The sequence below is a fragment of the Neophocaena asiaeorientalis genome, unplaced genomic scaffold (assembly GCF_003031525.2).
Source record: "Neophocaena asiaeorientalis asiaeorientalis breed wild unplaced genomic scaffold, Neophocaena_asiaeorientalis_V1.1 scaffold571, whole genome shotgun sequence".
Classification (NCBI taxonomy): domain Eukaryota; kingdom Metazoa; phylum Chordata; class Mammalia; order Artiodactyla; family Phocoenidae; genus Neophocaena; species Neophocaena asiaeorientalis.
This window is the reverse complement of record NW_020175669.1, coordinates 2,196,364-2,212,478: the sequence shown is the minus strand read 5'-3', so window position 1 is coordinate 2,212,478 and position 16,115 is coordinate 2,196,364. Positions and strand designations below refer to the sequence as shown.

At 52.9% G+C, this 16,115-nt stretch overlaps 1 protein-coding gene across 1 annotated transcript in view; it reads left to right on the top strand.

Moving 5' to 3' along the window:
* USH1C (USH1 protein network component harmonin) overlaps window positions 1–10,377 on the top strand; it is a 48,769-nt gene extending 38,392 nt beyond the window's left edge. The window contains exons 16-21 of the mRNA XM_024731594.1: window positions 2,157–2,198; window positions 2,744–2,797; window positions 3,130–3,229; window positions 6,018–6,124; window positions 7,489–7,544; window positions 9,924–10,377. Of these exons, the coding sequence (XP_024587362.1) occupies window positions 2,157–2,198; window positions 2,744–2,797; window positions 3,130–3,229; window positions 6,018–6,124; window positions 7,489–7,544; window positions 9,924–9,936 (372 nt within the window). The 3' untranslated portion in view covers window positions 9,937–10,377. The remainder of the gene's footprint in view (window positions 1–2,156; window positions 2,199–2,743; window positions 2,798–3,129; window positions 3,230–6,017; window positions 6,125–7,488; window positions 7,545–9,923) is intronic.
* The last annotated feature ends 5,738 nt before the right edge of the window (window positions 10,378–16,115 follow it).

The window sequence follows — 16,115 nt, the reverse complement described above, 5'->3', positions numbered from 1 at the left end:
CTGCTTTTGCTGCATCCCATAGGTGTTGGATCATCGTGTTTTCATTGTCATTTGTCTCTAGATTTTTTTTGATTTCCTCTTTGATTTCTTCAGTGATCTCTTGGTTATTTAGTAATGTACTGTTTAGCCTCCATGTATTTGTGTTTTTTACCTTTTTTTTCCCTGTAATTCATTTCTAATCCCAGAGTTTGGTTGTAGGTTCTTCCGTTTCATCACTTTAAGTATATCATGACACTCCCTTCTGGACAAGCACTGTTTCTAAATACTTTATGTACTTTAATTCTTTTAATCTTTACCAGAACCTAGGAGGTAAGTGCTTTTACCACCCCCATTTTATAGATGAGAAACCAATTCAGAGAGATTAGGAATCATGCCCTTGATGGCACAGCTAATGTCAGACCCTGGATTTGAATTTGACCCAGGAGGTCAGCCTCCATAGTTGGGCTCCTAAGTCCTACGCCATCCTGCCTCTCAGGATGAAATAGACATTTAAGGGTTTTGTTATTCAAGGCACAAATAGGTCTCGAGGAGAGAGAGGCAGGAAGGTGAGGAATCCAAGGGCCCAGACTGGGAGTCAGACCTTCACCTCACTGCCCACTGACGGGGTGACTTGAGCATGTCACCTCTCTGGGTCCCAGTGTCTCCATCTGTTGGACGAAGGGCTGGACTCCCTCTTCAAGGGCCAACCCACGATAGTGGCTTATAGGTCTCTAATCTAAATTCACATAAGACACAAGTCCTCGCCATCCGGCCTGTCGCTGAGAGCAGATTCTCAGAGGGAAGGAGAGAGGGAGGCCCATAGCCAGCCCTGCTCACTTTTCCAGAAGACACAGCCAGGGATAGGCAGGGTTCTCTCCATGAAAGAGAATTGACTCCACATCCTGCCTAATGACTCCCCTTGCCCGTGGATTTGCTGCACCCCTTCCTCTGTCTGCTGCCCTGACACCCACACACCAACCTGGGGGTGGCCTCAGAGCTGGGCCAGGCTGGAGACCCCCAGGCTTTTCGGGGTTGAGCCCGGGAGATGAAGGCGAGTGAGGAGGCAGGGCAGGCAGATGCCCAGGGATCCGTCTGCTGATATCTGGCCCCCGTCTTGGGCCCAGAGCTTGGTTGCTGCATGCTGGGCATAGAGGAGGCGGTGACCTCCCCATGATGCCAACCACAGGCCCCAGGGGACACTTGGTGTGGCCCAGGTGACTGTATGCTGGTGGGTGACTCCACTCAGTCCAGCAAGGCTGCATGGGCACCTATCACAGGGCTTCCCCTTTGCTCCCACCTTCCCGTGGGGACTAACTGAGGCTTTGCTGCCCTCAGGCTTAGCATGCCTGGCCCCTCAATCCATGGACCCCGGGCTCCTGCTCTCTGTGTGTGAGTCCTGGGAAGACAGTGCTTTTCCGACTCTGCTTCCCCTTCTCCCTTCTCAGCACCTCGCTTGGTGAGAAGGGCATATTGTTAGGGATATTGTTCCCACAGCTCCCACCACCCAGGTCCCCAGAGCTGAGCGTCCCCCTCCTCCTCCCCTGGCTAGGTTCTGGGGGGAGCCTTACCTTCTAGATAAGCATTACATTAAGAACAGTGCAGGCGCTGGGCAAGCACAGACAGCCGTCCTTTGCCTCTGGGTGCCTGATGTCCCTTCCCCATGCCCATCATGTTGTGACTGGTCTCCCCAGGGAGCCTCTTGAGCAGTACTGTCCTTCTTTGGGGTCAGAGCACTGGGTGGAGAAAAGCTGGGCTTCACCCCCAGAGCCTGGACCTGGCCTCAGGTGGGCACTTGGAGGAGCTGAGAAAGGGCCTAAAAGACCTGAAGCTGTGGGCAATGAGACCTTCAGCAAGGCTGCCCAGACCACCTAGATGTCAGCAGGTGCCGCTGCCAGCCACAGATGCCCACCCCTCTGGAACAGTGCAGGATCCAGGGCCAGGGTCCTTCAAATGCTTCCCGTAGCTTCCCGCTTCTCCCGGGCAGGGGCGCTCTGGGTGTCAGGGCTGCCAGCCTCCCCCCCCGAATCCCCCATGCAGTCCACAACTACCCCCTCACCCCGCCACTCTCTCCCCTACCTCCTAGCCATTCACCGTCTTCCTCCGCCCTAAGCTTCTTTCCTGCAGTGACTCTCAAGGGCCTCTGCTCTGAAGCCCTAACACCCTCCCTTTGCTTCCAGGATTTCCGGAAATACGAGGAAGGCTTTGACCCCTACTCCATGGTGAGAGATAGCTCTCCTCCCCTGGGGAGTAACCCCAGGAGTTGGGGGTGGGGGATTACGGTGTGTTTGGTGCTGGTGCACTGTGGGTTCTGAGGGCCCTGGGGATGAGGCTGGGCGTGTGAACAGCCCCAAGGAGGCCCCACCTGCTCTTCCCTGTGTAGGCTCCTTTCAAACAGCATTCCATTGTGAACTCTGTGTGTGTGTGTGTGTGTGTGTGTGTGTGTGTGGTTTACAACAACAGTTACACTTGCTGAGCACTAACTACATACCAGACACTGTGCTGTGTATTTACAAGGCATGCTCTCGCCCAGTCCTCACAATAATCCCAGGGAAAAACGATCTCTGTATGTGCGTGTCCATGGGGCCCCCGTGGGGCCTGGGACCTCCAGCTGAAGACTGATGGGGATGAGGCTGTGCGAGGTCCCCTTGACCATGTGTTCTGTGGGGCCCAATGTCCCACAGGTGCCTGGCTTTCCCTCCCACCCCTGCCCCCACCTGCATCCTTCAGGCAGGCATCCTTCATCCCCACTGTCTTTTCCCTCTAGTTCACCCCGGAGCAGATCGTAGGAAAGGATGTCCGGCTCCTACGCATTAAGAAGGTACCCGGGCACATGGAGGTCAGGCGGGGACCACGCTTCTTTGTCCCTGCCCCCTCCCATCTTGGTCCCTTGTTTCTCCTACTCTCAAGGTGATTCCTGGGGGACCCCTCAGATCCCCACTCTCCTTTCCCCTTGGGAACACCCCCTGCTATTGTAAGACCACACCCCCAGGCCCCGCTTTGCATCCATGCCCCATTTCCTCCCTGACGGCACTGCCATTGCCCCATGGCTTCTCCCGCCCTGTCTGTGGCCCCGACAAGAGGCTCCTGGGCGCCCAGGTGCCCACAACCTGTTGTCTGCTTGGCTCCAAAGGCCTGTTTTCTTCTCACCAGGAGGGAGCCTTAGACCTGGCCCTGGAAGGCGGTGTGGACTCCCCGATTGGGAAGGTGGTCGTCTCGGCTGTTTACGAGGGCGGAGCCGCTGAGCGGCACGGTGAGTGGGAACCAGCCATGCCCCAGTTCGGGGATGGTGCTATGGTTATACAGGATCCTCCAAGAAAGCAAACAGCAGCCTTCTGGGAGTGGGCTGACCATTCTCAGGAATGCCCTCCCACCTGGATCCGCCCACTCATGCATCAGTCCCACATGTCACCTGTAGGCATATGACAGTGCCAGGATCTGCAGGCACACAGCAAACCACACACCACTTTGCCCTCCGGGGGCTCCCCATCTAGTGGTGAAAACATCCTCAGAATTGCCAGGTGCTGACGATAACAGTGTGGTCTGCTGTGGGCTGGCAGAGGACTGAGAGGGTGGAGGGATGCTGTGGGAACTCTGAGGCCCCTAACCTATCAAGGGAAAGAGGGCTGCTGGGAGGGCTCCCTACAGGGGTGATACTGAGCTGAGCCTTTAAAGATAAGTTGATGCTAGCCTTGCAAAGGAGGGAAAGGGCTTTCCAGGTAGAGAGGACAGCACAAGTAAAGGCAAGAGAGAAACCATCAAAACATTACCCGTCCTTTTCATAATGATAAGAGCCAACATCTGTCAAGAACTAACCTCGTGCCAGATGTTATTCTAAGTACCTGCACGTAACCTGTGTCTGAGTAATCATGTGTATTAACTCATCTAATTCTTACAATAGATACCGTTACCACTCTCATTTCACATCGTAGGAAACTGAGGCACAGAAAGGTTAAGTATAATACTTGTTCAGGACCCACAGCCAGTAAGGGATGGAGGCAGGGCTTGAACCCAAGCAGTTTGGTCATTCGCTTTACTGCCCAGCACAAGTGCCACCCCTGCTTGGGACCTTCTGCAGCCCTGCCCCCTCCTACCCTGTGTCTCTCCTATGGCATGATCTTCTTGCTTGGCCTTGATCCCCTTACCAACAAAAACACCCCTGCTGTTGAGTGAAGCCTTTGTGGACCCAGCACAGACTTGTGCCTCAAACGATCAACCCATTCACCTGACAGTGTCTGAAACTCCACTGTTAGTGATTTCTTCTTCCAAGTCTGGGCAGCTTTTCAGTACTCCTGAGTCCTTTGTGGAGGAATAGGTGCCCTTGAAGGAGGAGCCCCTCACCTTTGCAGGCCAGAGCAGGGAATCCCAGAGTCAGATCCCTTCTCTGCAGCGCTAGGCTGGAGTCTCTCCCACAAGCCAAGGTGGTAGAATGGAGGATGAGTGTGGACCTGAGGCAGGAGGTGGAGTGATGGCAGTCACCTGGGCACACTGGCAGCCAGGCTTCTGTGGGTTGCTAGGGCGAGTCCAGCTCTGCCACCCCGGGCCTTGGTGACCTCGGCCCCTCACAGCCACACGTGAGCCTTCATTTCCGCCGTAGAAGGGGGACCTGCTCAACTAGGCAGCTGCCATGGCCCACCGCTGCCCACCTGGCCAATGTGCTCCACCTCTGTCCTCATTTCCTGTGCCAGCTAAGGGAAGGGTTGATGCTGGCCCCACCTGTCTGCCATGTCTAGCAGGGAAAGAGGACCAGGATGGATGGGTGGCTTCCTGGGCCCTCCCCACCTTACAAAGCCCCAGCCCAACCACTGCCTTATTGGCCCTGAGGCTGCATCTTGGGTTTGTACAAAGTGAAAATGTGGAAGCTACCTCTCCCCAGGCCCACTGTCCAGAGGAAACTGCTGTCTACAGTTCGGTTCCACACTACTTTGGACATACAAGCAGCTGGTGAAAGTTCTCCAGGAGCACATGTGTTTTAAGCCACCCTAGCCACCATCTTCAGCAACACACATCATAATCCTGTGGACCTTCATGTCTGCAAGGCTCCTGAGTAAACTATTTCAGCATAGCACAGAATGTTCTGTGGACACCAGAACTGGGAGAAATTACTCCAAAAAAAAAAAAAAGAAGAAAGGGTTCTGAAGTTGAAGATGTGTGTTAGATCTACTTCTCGGAGAGCCACAAGGCATATTAGCATATTCAAGGTTCTGACAAGTCCTGCAGTGAGTAGCTCTGTTTAAGCTTATAACACCAGCTTTTCTCAAACTGCTTATTAGATCACAGGTCCGCTTATCCAGGAACACCTTCAACATCACTCATCACTCATTTATTCAAGAAATATCTATTGAATTCCTATTTTGTGCTAGGTATTTTGTTAAGTGCTGGAGATATAGTGGTGAACTAAAAAGACAATCCCTGCCCTTATGGAGCTGACAGTCTGGTAGGAGGGACCACCAGTCAATAAATAGATATATGGTTACAAATTGTGAAAAATGCTGTGCAGAAAAAGACCAGGATACTTTAATAGAATAATAGGAAAATTCTTGAGATTGAGTGGGCAGTCAGAGAAGACCTCTCAGAGTTTTATCTCAGACTTGGAAGAAGAGGGAAAGAGAGAGGGCAAGTGCACCAGATGGAACAGCATGTGAAAGCTCTGAGGCAGGAAAGAGCTCAGTCTGCTCAGGGACCTAAAGCCGACCAGCACGGCTAGAGCACAGAGAGGGACGGCTCATAGAACCAGCTTGTGTTTCTGGTAACCTCCCTGGAAATGCAGGTCTGCTTCCCTCTGCAATCAGAGGCCCATACAAAAGCTTGGGTGGCAGTAATTCATCACTGGTGTCCCGATTCTACTGAGCTGGGGTGAGGGTGTGTGGATGAGGTGGGAAGGAAGTGCCCTTTGAGCAACCTGGTTGATTGTTTCCCCTTGTGCTTTCTGAGCCCATATGAGCTTTCAGAATCCAAGTCAGGCCCCTTCTGCAGCCCTACAGTCACTCCCCGTTTTCCATATACAGCCCAGTTGGTCAGTCAGCCTTATCTTCCTGCAGGTGGCATTGTGAAAGGGGATGAGGTCATGGCCATCAATGGCAAGATCGTGACGGACTACACCCTGGCTGAGGCTGAGGCTGCCCTGCAGAAGGCCTGGAATCAGGGGGTAAGAACAATCCCCCTCCCTTTATCCCTCCCTTGCCTGCCTGCCTCAAACCCTGGCCTCTGCAACCAGGCCTTACAGTCAGGGTGCCCCATCCCAGGGCCGATATCCAAGGTCCAGGTAACTCTTGGGTGACACTCACATACCCTATCCAGCCAGTGGTCTTAATCTGACAAGATAGAATTCAGAAAGTCAGTTTCCAACCTTGAATCCAAAAAACAAGTGGCACAGATAGACTCCAGAAGACCAGATGTGGCAACCCACCCAAGAAAAACTCTTAAGGTCTTCTCTAAGTACACACCAAACAGGAATCAAGAGAGTGCTTGAAAGCATTAACAGAAGTAGAGGGCCCAGAATGGAGGAGGGGCTGGTGGTAGTTTGCTCTGGCTCATTAGACACCCACCTGGGTCAGGGCCACCACATAAGGTCTCCCAGGCTGTGCACTGCACAATCCGAGGGGGTGCCCTCCTACAGACTACAGTGTGAATGGTGCTTGCCCATGTTGTGCAATGCACAACCTGTGCAACTGTATGCAGGCAGCCGAGCCTGAGGTATTAAGTTCAGTGCCGAGGATGCTGACCGGATGGGCCTGGGACCCACATGAAGGGATGTGGAGAAGAGAAGACTCACGGGTAACATGATGACTGTCTTTAACTATCTCAAGTGCTACATTAGGGTAGAGGGAGCGAAAGTTTTCTGTGATCTTGAGGGCAGAATTGGATTGGATGGAGGGAGGTCCTGAGGAGAGATTTCAGTTCAATATTAGGAGCTATTGCATGGTAGAGGGGCCTAGTGATATTTCACAAAATTTTTATTGGATACACCCAAGCCAAGGATGCACAATGATGGACAAGCTAAGGATGGCAGTGATGCCATTGAGGGGATTCAAATGTTAGGAGCAGAAAGCTAGGCCTGAAATTCCCCAATTGGCTGTGCATCAGAATGACCTAGGGACTTCGTTAAAAATGCCGTTTCCCAGGACCTAACCTCAGATTTCCAGGCACCAAGTCCATGAATCTAGAATTTTAAGGAATTCCCCAAGTGATTCTGAGGTTGATGCCTGGCCAGGGTCTGCAGATCAGCATTTGGGAACTTGGTGTCATTCAAGGACCTGGCAACCCTGGCTTCTATGGTTCTGAAACCTCAGAGTCTGGAAGCTTCCCCAGACCATGGGATTGCACAGTGAGGCCCTTCCCCACCTGGAGGACCTCCAGCCCCACCTGGGCCCACCCCCCGCCCCCCATGGGAAGAAGGCCCCAGCCGGCTGATCCTGGGCCATGGTGCCCAGGCATGGGAATGGAGTGTCAGGGGCAGACATGCCACTGACCGCTGAGCATGCCTCAGAGTCACATGGCTTCTCCCCACAGGACTGGATCGACCTTGTCGTTGCCGTCTGTCCCCCCAAGGAGTATGACGATGAGCTGTAAGTGTATGCAGGTGCCTGGCCCCTGACCTCCTCTCCCTCCTCCTCCTCCGGGAACTTGGCCACTTTCCCCCAGCCCAGCCCCAGTCCTCATCCAGCCTAACGGAATGGCCCAAGCACACGAAGTCTAGCAGTAATTGATCCTGGAAAGCTCCCAGGCGAGAGCAAGCCTAGAACTAAGTCACTGTCCTCAAGCATTGCTAGAGCCGCCTTCAAGTCGGTCTTGTCCGGATGCTTCTTTCCATGTGGAAAACTGAAGCCCAGAGAGATTCAAGGTCTCAGGCCAAGTAAACAGTGAAGTTGGGACAAAGCCTCAGATTTCTGATTCCCCACTCAGAACTTCATCTCCTGCCCCACCACCAGCTAGTTTAAAGACTTCTGTGTCTTTTGCTTTCTGGAGGGTCTTCCTGCTACATAGCTGCTTTCCTTCATGCAGCCGGGACCATAGGCTTTGGCCCCATCCTTCAGGCTTTCCTTGGCCCAGTCTCTGTCTTTCTCTGCAATTCCCTGTATGGTCTGTCTCTCCCTGTGTCTGTTTCATTCCTGTCTCTGTATCTGTGTGGGTCTCTCTATCTCATTCTCTCTCTCTCTCTCTCTCTGTGTGTCCTTTCCCTCCCTCCTGCTCCCCCTTCCTTCCTGTCAATCTCTCTCCCATCCATCCCTCTCCCCTGCATCCTTCTTCCCTTCATCCCTCTCCCTCTTCTCTTACCTCTCCTTTTCTTGCCTCTCTCCACCCCTGGCTCTGAGTCCCTGCTTCTCCATCTTTGCCACCCTGCATCCATTTTCTCTCTCTCTGTCTTTCCGTCTCTGCCCCTGTCTCTCTCTGTGCCTCTGTGTGTGCCTCTTACTGTCCCCCACCCTCACTTCATCACATCACCTCCCCACCCCTGTGCTTGCCTGTCATGACGGTGCCTATCCACTCCCCCTCCCAGCAGAGGCTGAGTCCTGTGTACATCTTAGAGAAATCAAGGTCTTGTAGCAACTAATTCTGGAACCCAGGGCCTAGGCAGGACCTGAGGCAGGAGCCAAGTGAAGGGAGAGGGCGGGTGGAGCTCTGCCTGGAATAACCAAGCCCTGTTTTGTGTTTCCTGCTCCGCTCTGCGTACGTAGCTCTTCTCTTCCCTCCTCTGCAGCCGAAGGCCCCTAGCCGGTCTAAAAGCTCCTTGGAGACAATGCTCCCATGCTTAGACACGGGTTCCTCCTGCAGCTGGAGCCTGGCAACCCCCGTGATGAATAGGCAGGTGGGCTGCAGGGCCCCGTCTGTCCACGCTGCACGTCATGGCTGTCTGCTGCCCACGCTGTTGGCAGGTTCTTGGGACTGGTGTCTGGGGATTCGCCATCCCTGAAGTGCCACCTGGGCCTGCTGTTGGTGACACTGGAATTCTTTTGGACTCAAAGGCCCTCCCGCTCAGGGAAGCCAAGCAGAGCCCAGTGTGCGGCATGCTTGGGACCTGGGTGTCCTGACTCACCACAGCCCTTGGGATCTGCCCTGGGTCCCACATAGCACCCGAATGAGCAGGATAGAGCAGTGAGCTCCATTCTCGGTTGGGCACAGGCGGTGCCTCAAACCAGGCACGATAGGCTGGGAGAACCCAAAGGAAGCACAGCCTGGGATTCCCCTTCCCTGTCAGCCCCACCCTCTGGGACCTCCACGAAGCCGCCATGCTTGGCCAGAGCCAGGGCAATTAAGAGGCAATTAAAGCTGGTCCAAAGAACCAGGGTTGGCCTCTTAGAGTTGTCCATGACCTGTTGTGACCTGCTGTGGCTGAGCCCTACTCAGAACAAACTGTCCTCTGTGCCTTCTCTCTCCCTTGACTCTGGACTCTATCTGTGGGACACAGTGGAGCCCAGCTTTGGGATGTATTTCCTGCCCTGTGACAGGGCTGTGCCCATGGACAGAGCTGGTAGGTAGCCGTGAAACTGGGGTTTGGTGTGGCCTAAAGCCCAGAGCTGGCAGCATCTGGGGCAGACCCAAGCCTGGACTTGTTGACTTTTCTGTTGCAAGTTTCTCAAAATATTAGGGCCTCATGCTCCCAGGACAGTTGGCCTCAACTGTGGCCATGGCTTCTGGGATGGGCTCCGTGGCCCTTTGTTTTCTATCACTTGCCATCTGCTCTGTGAGGGACCTCAGTGCCGTTGCCTCTGGTCCCCTCCTACCTCATCCCAGGTGTCCGTTCTGCGCCCTCCCTGGCCTCCTGTGTGCCGTGGCTATGGCTGGGGTGTAGCTGCTTGGGGCCTGCACCAAGAGGGGATCCAGAGGTCGGCAAGGCCTTGTGCCTCCAAGGGGCAGGGTGTGCTCCCTTTCGTCGGCCTTGCCCTCGGCGCAAGGTGCGCACCCACAAGACCTGCACCCTCCTGCTTTGTTCCGCTTCTCCACAGGACCTTCTTCTGAAGTTCAGAGGAGAAACCAAACCCACCCGTAGAAGCCAGTGAGCTCCGGATCCACCCTCCTGGACACCATGCCTGGAGCCAGCTGAGCCACCGCAGCCTGCAAGCACCCTGGAAACCCACAGCCAGCACCCAGGGATTGCAGACTCCCTCTGGCCCTGAAGTAGGCCTGCATAGGAACACTTCGGGCCACCCCTCTGAAGGCCAGCATGGAGGGAGGGAGCAGCTAGCCGTTCTGAAGAGGCCCCTGCGATCTAGACTCTCCTGTCGTTCCTCTGGCTTTGTGAATCTGGGAGACTTCTCCCTTGAACTCTGCTAGGACCTGACTCTTGGGTCTATCCCTCTCCATCCCTCTCCTCTCTCTCCTGCTCTCATTGCTGCTAAGATTGATGCCACAATCTTACTCTGAACTCGTTAATAAAATAAAGAGACTTCTTTTCCAGCTTATGGGAGTGAGTGTGGATTTGGGCAGCAGGTTCAAGGCTGTCAAATTCAAAATCGTGACGTTTTGGCCCCTATACAAGAGTGAGAAACAGATCCCAGTGCTGGGATCTGGGACTGACATGAAGGACGTGATCAAACAGCCAGGGGCTGCCTTGGAGCAGCGGGCTAGGGCAGCAGGAGACAGGCTGGGCTATTCAGTGTCTTCTCAGCAGAAGGACATGAAGCAAAAAATGAAGCCCATGTGGCAAGGACTTTACTCAGTTTCAGAAAATGCAGCTGACAGCTGGAGCCCCAGAGGGTCACCTCAGGGTGTGAGGTGCCCCAGTTTCTCTCACAGCACGGCTACAGCTGTTTTTCCTGAGGTCACCAAGACAGGATGTAAGCAAGGGAGCTGCAGGAGGTCCACTCCATCCATGAAATTACATCCAGCAAAACCTTATGGAAGGAGGCAAGGGCTTGAGGCAGGAGAGTGTAACTCCAAGGGGCTGGCAGGGAGTAAGTCAAAGCCCTCCTGGTTACAGGGCCCAGGGATGCTCTCAGGCTGGCTCCAAGGAAGAGAGTGTGGTCTGTCGGTATAGGCATCTCATGGGGATCCAAGACGAGGAGATGGGGTTCCCAGGCCTCCTGAGAAGTGGAAGTGGAAGGTGACTCTGATTTAAGGTGTCTGAGAGGAGCAGCTCTCTCTGTTTAGGCTTCCTATCTCCGCCACCAGCATCCTCAGAGCTCACCTTAAACATAGCCATCACAATCTTCTACCTAATTCTAGATGACCTTTCAACTGTAGCTCCACCACCATTTCCCAATTCCAGAGGCAGAATCTGATTGGACCAACTCACCTGAGTGGGCGGTCCTGGGGGAAGGGGCCAATCCCAGGTCCAGTCAGCTGTGGCTGGGGAGTGGGGTCACATCCCACCAGACATGGCTGCTGAGGCAACAGGGACTGTGGGCAGCAAGTCATGATCAATGGGAGGGGCAGAGAGAGAAAGAAGGGGAGAGGGAGAAACTGCTGGGCTTTCTGATCTCAGTAGAGACAAAGCCACAATGACCTCCTAATAGCTGGCTCGCAGCCGTGCTGAGGAAGTCTGTGTTTTCTCATCTGGCTCCTAACCTGGCTCTGGAGACAATTCCAAAGTGAAGGTCAAAGGAGGGGTCTCACATTTGCTGACACCTCCTATGTGCCAGCCCTGGGCTGGACCCTGCCATCTCAAACTGCAGTGACTGGGATTGGTGCATGGCCCCTGCAAGGAGCCCGGTGATAACAGCCAACACTTAGATAGCATCGGCTATACACCAGGTACTGTTCTATGCTAAGCTCACCTACCTCCCTCAATAACTCTACAAGGTAGGGACTGCTCTTATCACCAACCCCATTTTATGAAGAGAAGATTGAGGTAGAAGGAGGTGAAGGGACTTTCACTAGGTCACACAGTAAGGAAGTAGTGGAGCTGGTATTCAAAACCCAGGTGCTCTGACTCAGGAGCCGGTACCCTCCTCCACTCCATGCTGTATGGGGCAGGGCAACCCTCACTGGAATGTCTCCGTTTTTAGGCTGTTGGCAGGACAGTTCCTCCCACAATTGAACAACTAACGTCCTGCTGTTCAGTAATGGTTACCTCTTCATGTGACCTACTAATACTGCTGCTGAGGCCTTCGACTCATTGATGCCTGGAATCTTACCGTTTGAAATTCATCTCCAGCTATTCTTAGTTATTGGCACCTCAGAGTCAATGGGTTTATCAGTGCTTGTCAAGACTTGATGAGTGGGACAAAAAAGAGGGCTTTGAGCTCCTGGTTAGAGAAAAGCCAGGAAAGTGTGCTACTGGGCAGGGCAGGAAGAGGGAATAAAGAGAGGCTGGGGACATGGGTGACATAAGTCCTGAGCCATTAGGTCACCTAGGCCTGGCAGGATGTGGGGACTACTATGGGCTTCAGCCTCCTTCTCTATGAGGCCTGACTCTCTCACTATCATCAAGGAAACCAATTCTCATGTTGAACCCAAAGTACCCAGCAGACATTGGCATTAACCATTTAAGTGGAAAGGTCCAGAGAATGTGTATAGAGGTGGAGTCTAAAGCAGTACCTGGCCTTCTGTGAGGGCCGTGAGGGGCACTACTGGGCCAGAATCCACCTGGGGGATTGGGCCAGACATGGGAATCCACCTCAGTGCTAAGACTGAGTACTCAGGACTAAAAACCCATCCAGGCCAAGGACAGCCCACACACCATCCATTGCCTTCTACACACATGGCAGACATCACTCCTTCAATCCCAGCACTCTCTCTAACCAGCCAACCAGGCAGCCATTAAAACTGATGAAGTCTGGCCCAAAAGAAGAACCCTATTTGCCACCTTTGATTCCAACCCCTGTTATTGGAAATTCAGGAAAATTGAGGCCAAACAGGAAGTGACTTGTCCAGAGTCCCCCTAAGTTGGTGGCAGAGTTGCCATTTCTACTGCACTACACAGTGGTGGGGAAAAAAAACAAAAAAAACCAAAAACAACGAAAGAGGCTGGGAATTCAAGGATGCCCCTTGACTCTGAACTTTTAGCATTTTATCCATCTCATTGAAGTTGTTTCCCAGAGCCAATCCCTGGGGTTGAGCCTGCTTTGAGCCTCTCACCTCTGCATCTGGAAGTTGGAGTGAAAGGGCTGAGTTTACAGCCTCTGTGCTTCCAGGACACCCTCTTTGGGCTTGTGCAGGGCTGGGAAGCTGGTTTTCATCCGATTCCAGCCTAATTCCCAAGCCTAAGTTTTGGAGAAGTATCTTTCCAGAGCTGAAAGCCCTTTTCTCCTCCTGTCCCTTCAGTGACCCTTCCCAGCTCCCTGGGGCCTGGGCTGGCCATGCCTCTGTGAGAACTGGAGGGGCAGACGCGGCCCCTGGGAAAAGCAGGGGGGGCTGGCACAGGGAAAGGGCAGAGAGCCGAGGCCTGCTGCTGCTGGCCTCCTGAGGCTTGGGGTTTGCGGCCCAGGAGGCCGCCCACTGGCCTTAATGAGGTAAGAGTGCTACTAACTACTAGGTGTTTACTAGATGCCAAACACTGCTGAGCCCTAAACATGCAGAGTGACAATTATTATAAGACATTAGTGAGAGGTGGATAATGATGCTGTTTCACTAAGGAAACTGAGGCACTAAGACTTAAGTGACACTCCTGAGGTTAAGTAGATAGTTAGTGGCAGAGACAAGACGTAGACTCGGGCAGGGTGGCTCCGGGAGTCCACGTCATTAACCACTGCGCTTTACTGTTTCGAGGAGATGAGGGGGACATGATGCATAGAACGTGATTTCAGGAGCACCAGGAAAAACTCCAGCCATAAAATAATTCCTCTCTGCTTCTGTTATCTCTGCATCCTGTGTGTTTCACACTGCAGAGTGAACCAACAAAAGCCTGAGTCAGGTCATATAACTGCTCTGCTTAACACTCTCCAACGCCTCCCTTGCTGGCCTTGGGACAAAGTCCAAACTCCCCAGACTGGCGTTCAAATCCTGTACCACCTGGGCCCTGACAACTTCTCCAGGCCAGTCTCTTGCCCATCGCTTCTTTCATGTCCGCCACATTGAACTTGTTGGTTTCCTGAGCTTACTGCGCTCCATCCCTTCCCTGTGTCTTTGCACGTGTTCACTCTACCCCGTCCTCCTCGTGTCCATGTGAACTTCTATGCATCCTTTAAGGCCCAGGTCAACTGTCAAAGGGGAGCAATGGGCCTGGCATGGAACCAGAGCTCAGTCAATGTGAGTTCCTGCTCCCTCCTGAGATGGACCTTTTGGGTTGTAAGTGACAGAAACCCAATTCAAGATGACCACTTAAGTGGAAAATCCAGGGGTATTTGATGTCAGGTCTGGCTGGATCCAAGTGTTAAAACAATGACATCAGGAATCTGTTCTGGCCAGCTGTGATTGTCAGGGGGAGAGAGAGAGAGATTTTAAGGAATTGGCTCACATGATTATGGGGCTTGGTAGGTCCAAAATCTGCAGGGCAGGCCAGCAGGCTGGAGACCTAGTGAAGAGTCGATGTTGCAGCTTGAGTCTGAAATTAATCTGTCCCCCTCTTTCTCAGGGGACATTAGTCTTTTCTTTATTATGGCCTTCAACTGATTGAACGAGGCCCACCCGCATTATGGAGGATAATCTTCTTTACTCAAAGTCTACTAATTTAAAGGTAATTTCATCTGAAAAATACCTTCACAGCAGCATCCAGATGTGTTTGACCAAATATCGGGGTACTATGGCCAAGCCAAGATGACATAAAATTACCCATCACACCATCACTTGTCTCTACCCTCCTCCGGTTGGCTTCATTCTTAGATGGACTCTTCCATGTGGTGCCAAGATGGCCTCCAGTATTCAAAATATATTCTACCAGGTAGTGCTACCCCAGCGGAAAAAAGCACACCTCTATCCTAGTAGTTCCTGCTAAATCCCAAGGATTTACTCTCATGAGTTGTCTTGGGGGTAAGGCCTTCCCTGATTGGCCAGACCTGAGTCACATGTCCACCCATATAGCCCCATCGGCACCCCATGGATTGAGTAAAGGGAAAAGGTGGGTTCCAAAAGGAAAACTGGAGTGCTGTCACAGAGGAAGGGGAATAGATCTGGGCAGGCACAAAGCAGTGTCCACTAAGGACCTCGGTCCCCCAAAGCTCCCTTCCTTCCTCTTTTCCTTCTGGTCTCCCTTTTCCTTTGCTTGTTATCTACTCTGGGAGGAAACTGAGGCTCAGGAGGCCAGGGGATAACTCCCTCAGTGTGCGGAACACTCACCAACTCCAGCTGCCAGGGCTGGCTACTTGGTCACCACTTGGGGACAAGAAATGGGGAAATGAAAGTTCTGCTATGACCACAGAACTCTCGGGCTGAGATACAGGGGTTCCAACACTCACTCCCGAATGTCCCAAGAAGTGAGAACTGAAATCTGACCTTGGGCACATTATTTAATCTCTACCTCCATTTCTCCAACTATAAAAGGGTTATATAAACAGTACCTACTTCACAGAATTGTGAGAATAAAAAGGAATAGAGATGAAGTGCTTAGAAATAGTTCTTGGATCTCAAATTAACATTAATTTTTTAAAAGTCTAGGGCAGGGCTTCCCTGGTGGCGCAGTGGTTAGGAATCCGCCTGCCAGTGCAGGGGACATGGGTTCGAGCCCTGGTCCGGGAAGATCCCACATGCCGCGGAGCAACTAAGCCCGTGTGCCACAACTACTGAGCCTGCGCTCTAGAGCCCATGAACCACAACTACTGAGACCACGTGCCACAACTACTGAGCCTGTGAGCCACAACTAGTGAAGCCCGCGCGCCTAGAGCCTATGCTCCACAACAAGAGAAGCCACCACAATGAGAAGCCCGCACACCAAAACGAAGAGTAGCCCCCGCTCACCGCAACTAGAGAAAGCCTGTGCGCAGCAATGAAGACCCAATGCAACCAAAAATAAATAAATAAATTTACATTAAAAAAAAAAAAGTCTAGGACAGATAGAAGGAGGCACTTGGGACGCATTTCAGGATGGGGCTTTCCAAAGGTGGGCTCTGAGGTAGAGGCGTTCCTCAGCCTGCCTCTGTGCCCCCACACTCACAACTATGGTAGCTGGGGGGAGCCATCTCCCCTCTCCACGGGTTCGGTGCAGAAAGTCCTCCGTGCATCTTCCCTTACTAGGGAATGCGCACCTGCTCCCCCAGCAGGCCACCAGCTGAGTGTGTGTGTGTGTGTGTGTGTGTGCGTGCGCACATGTGTACAGGTTGGGT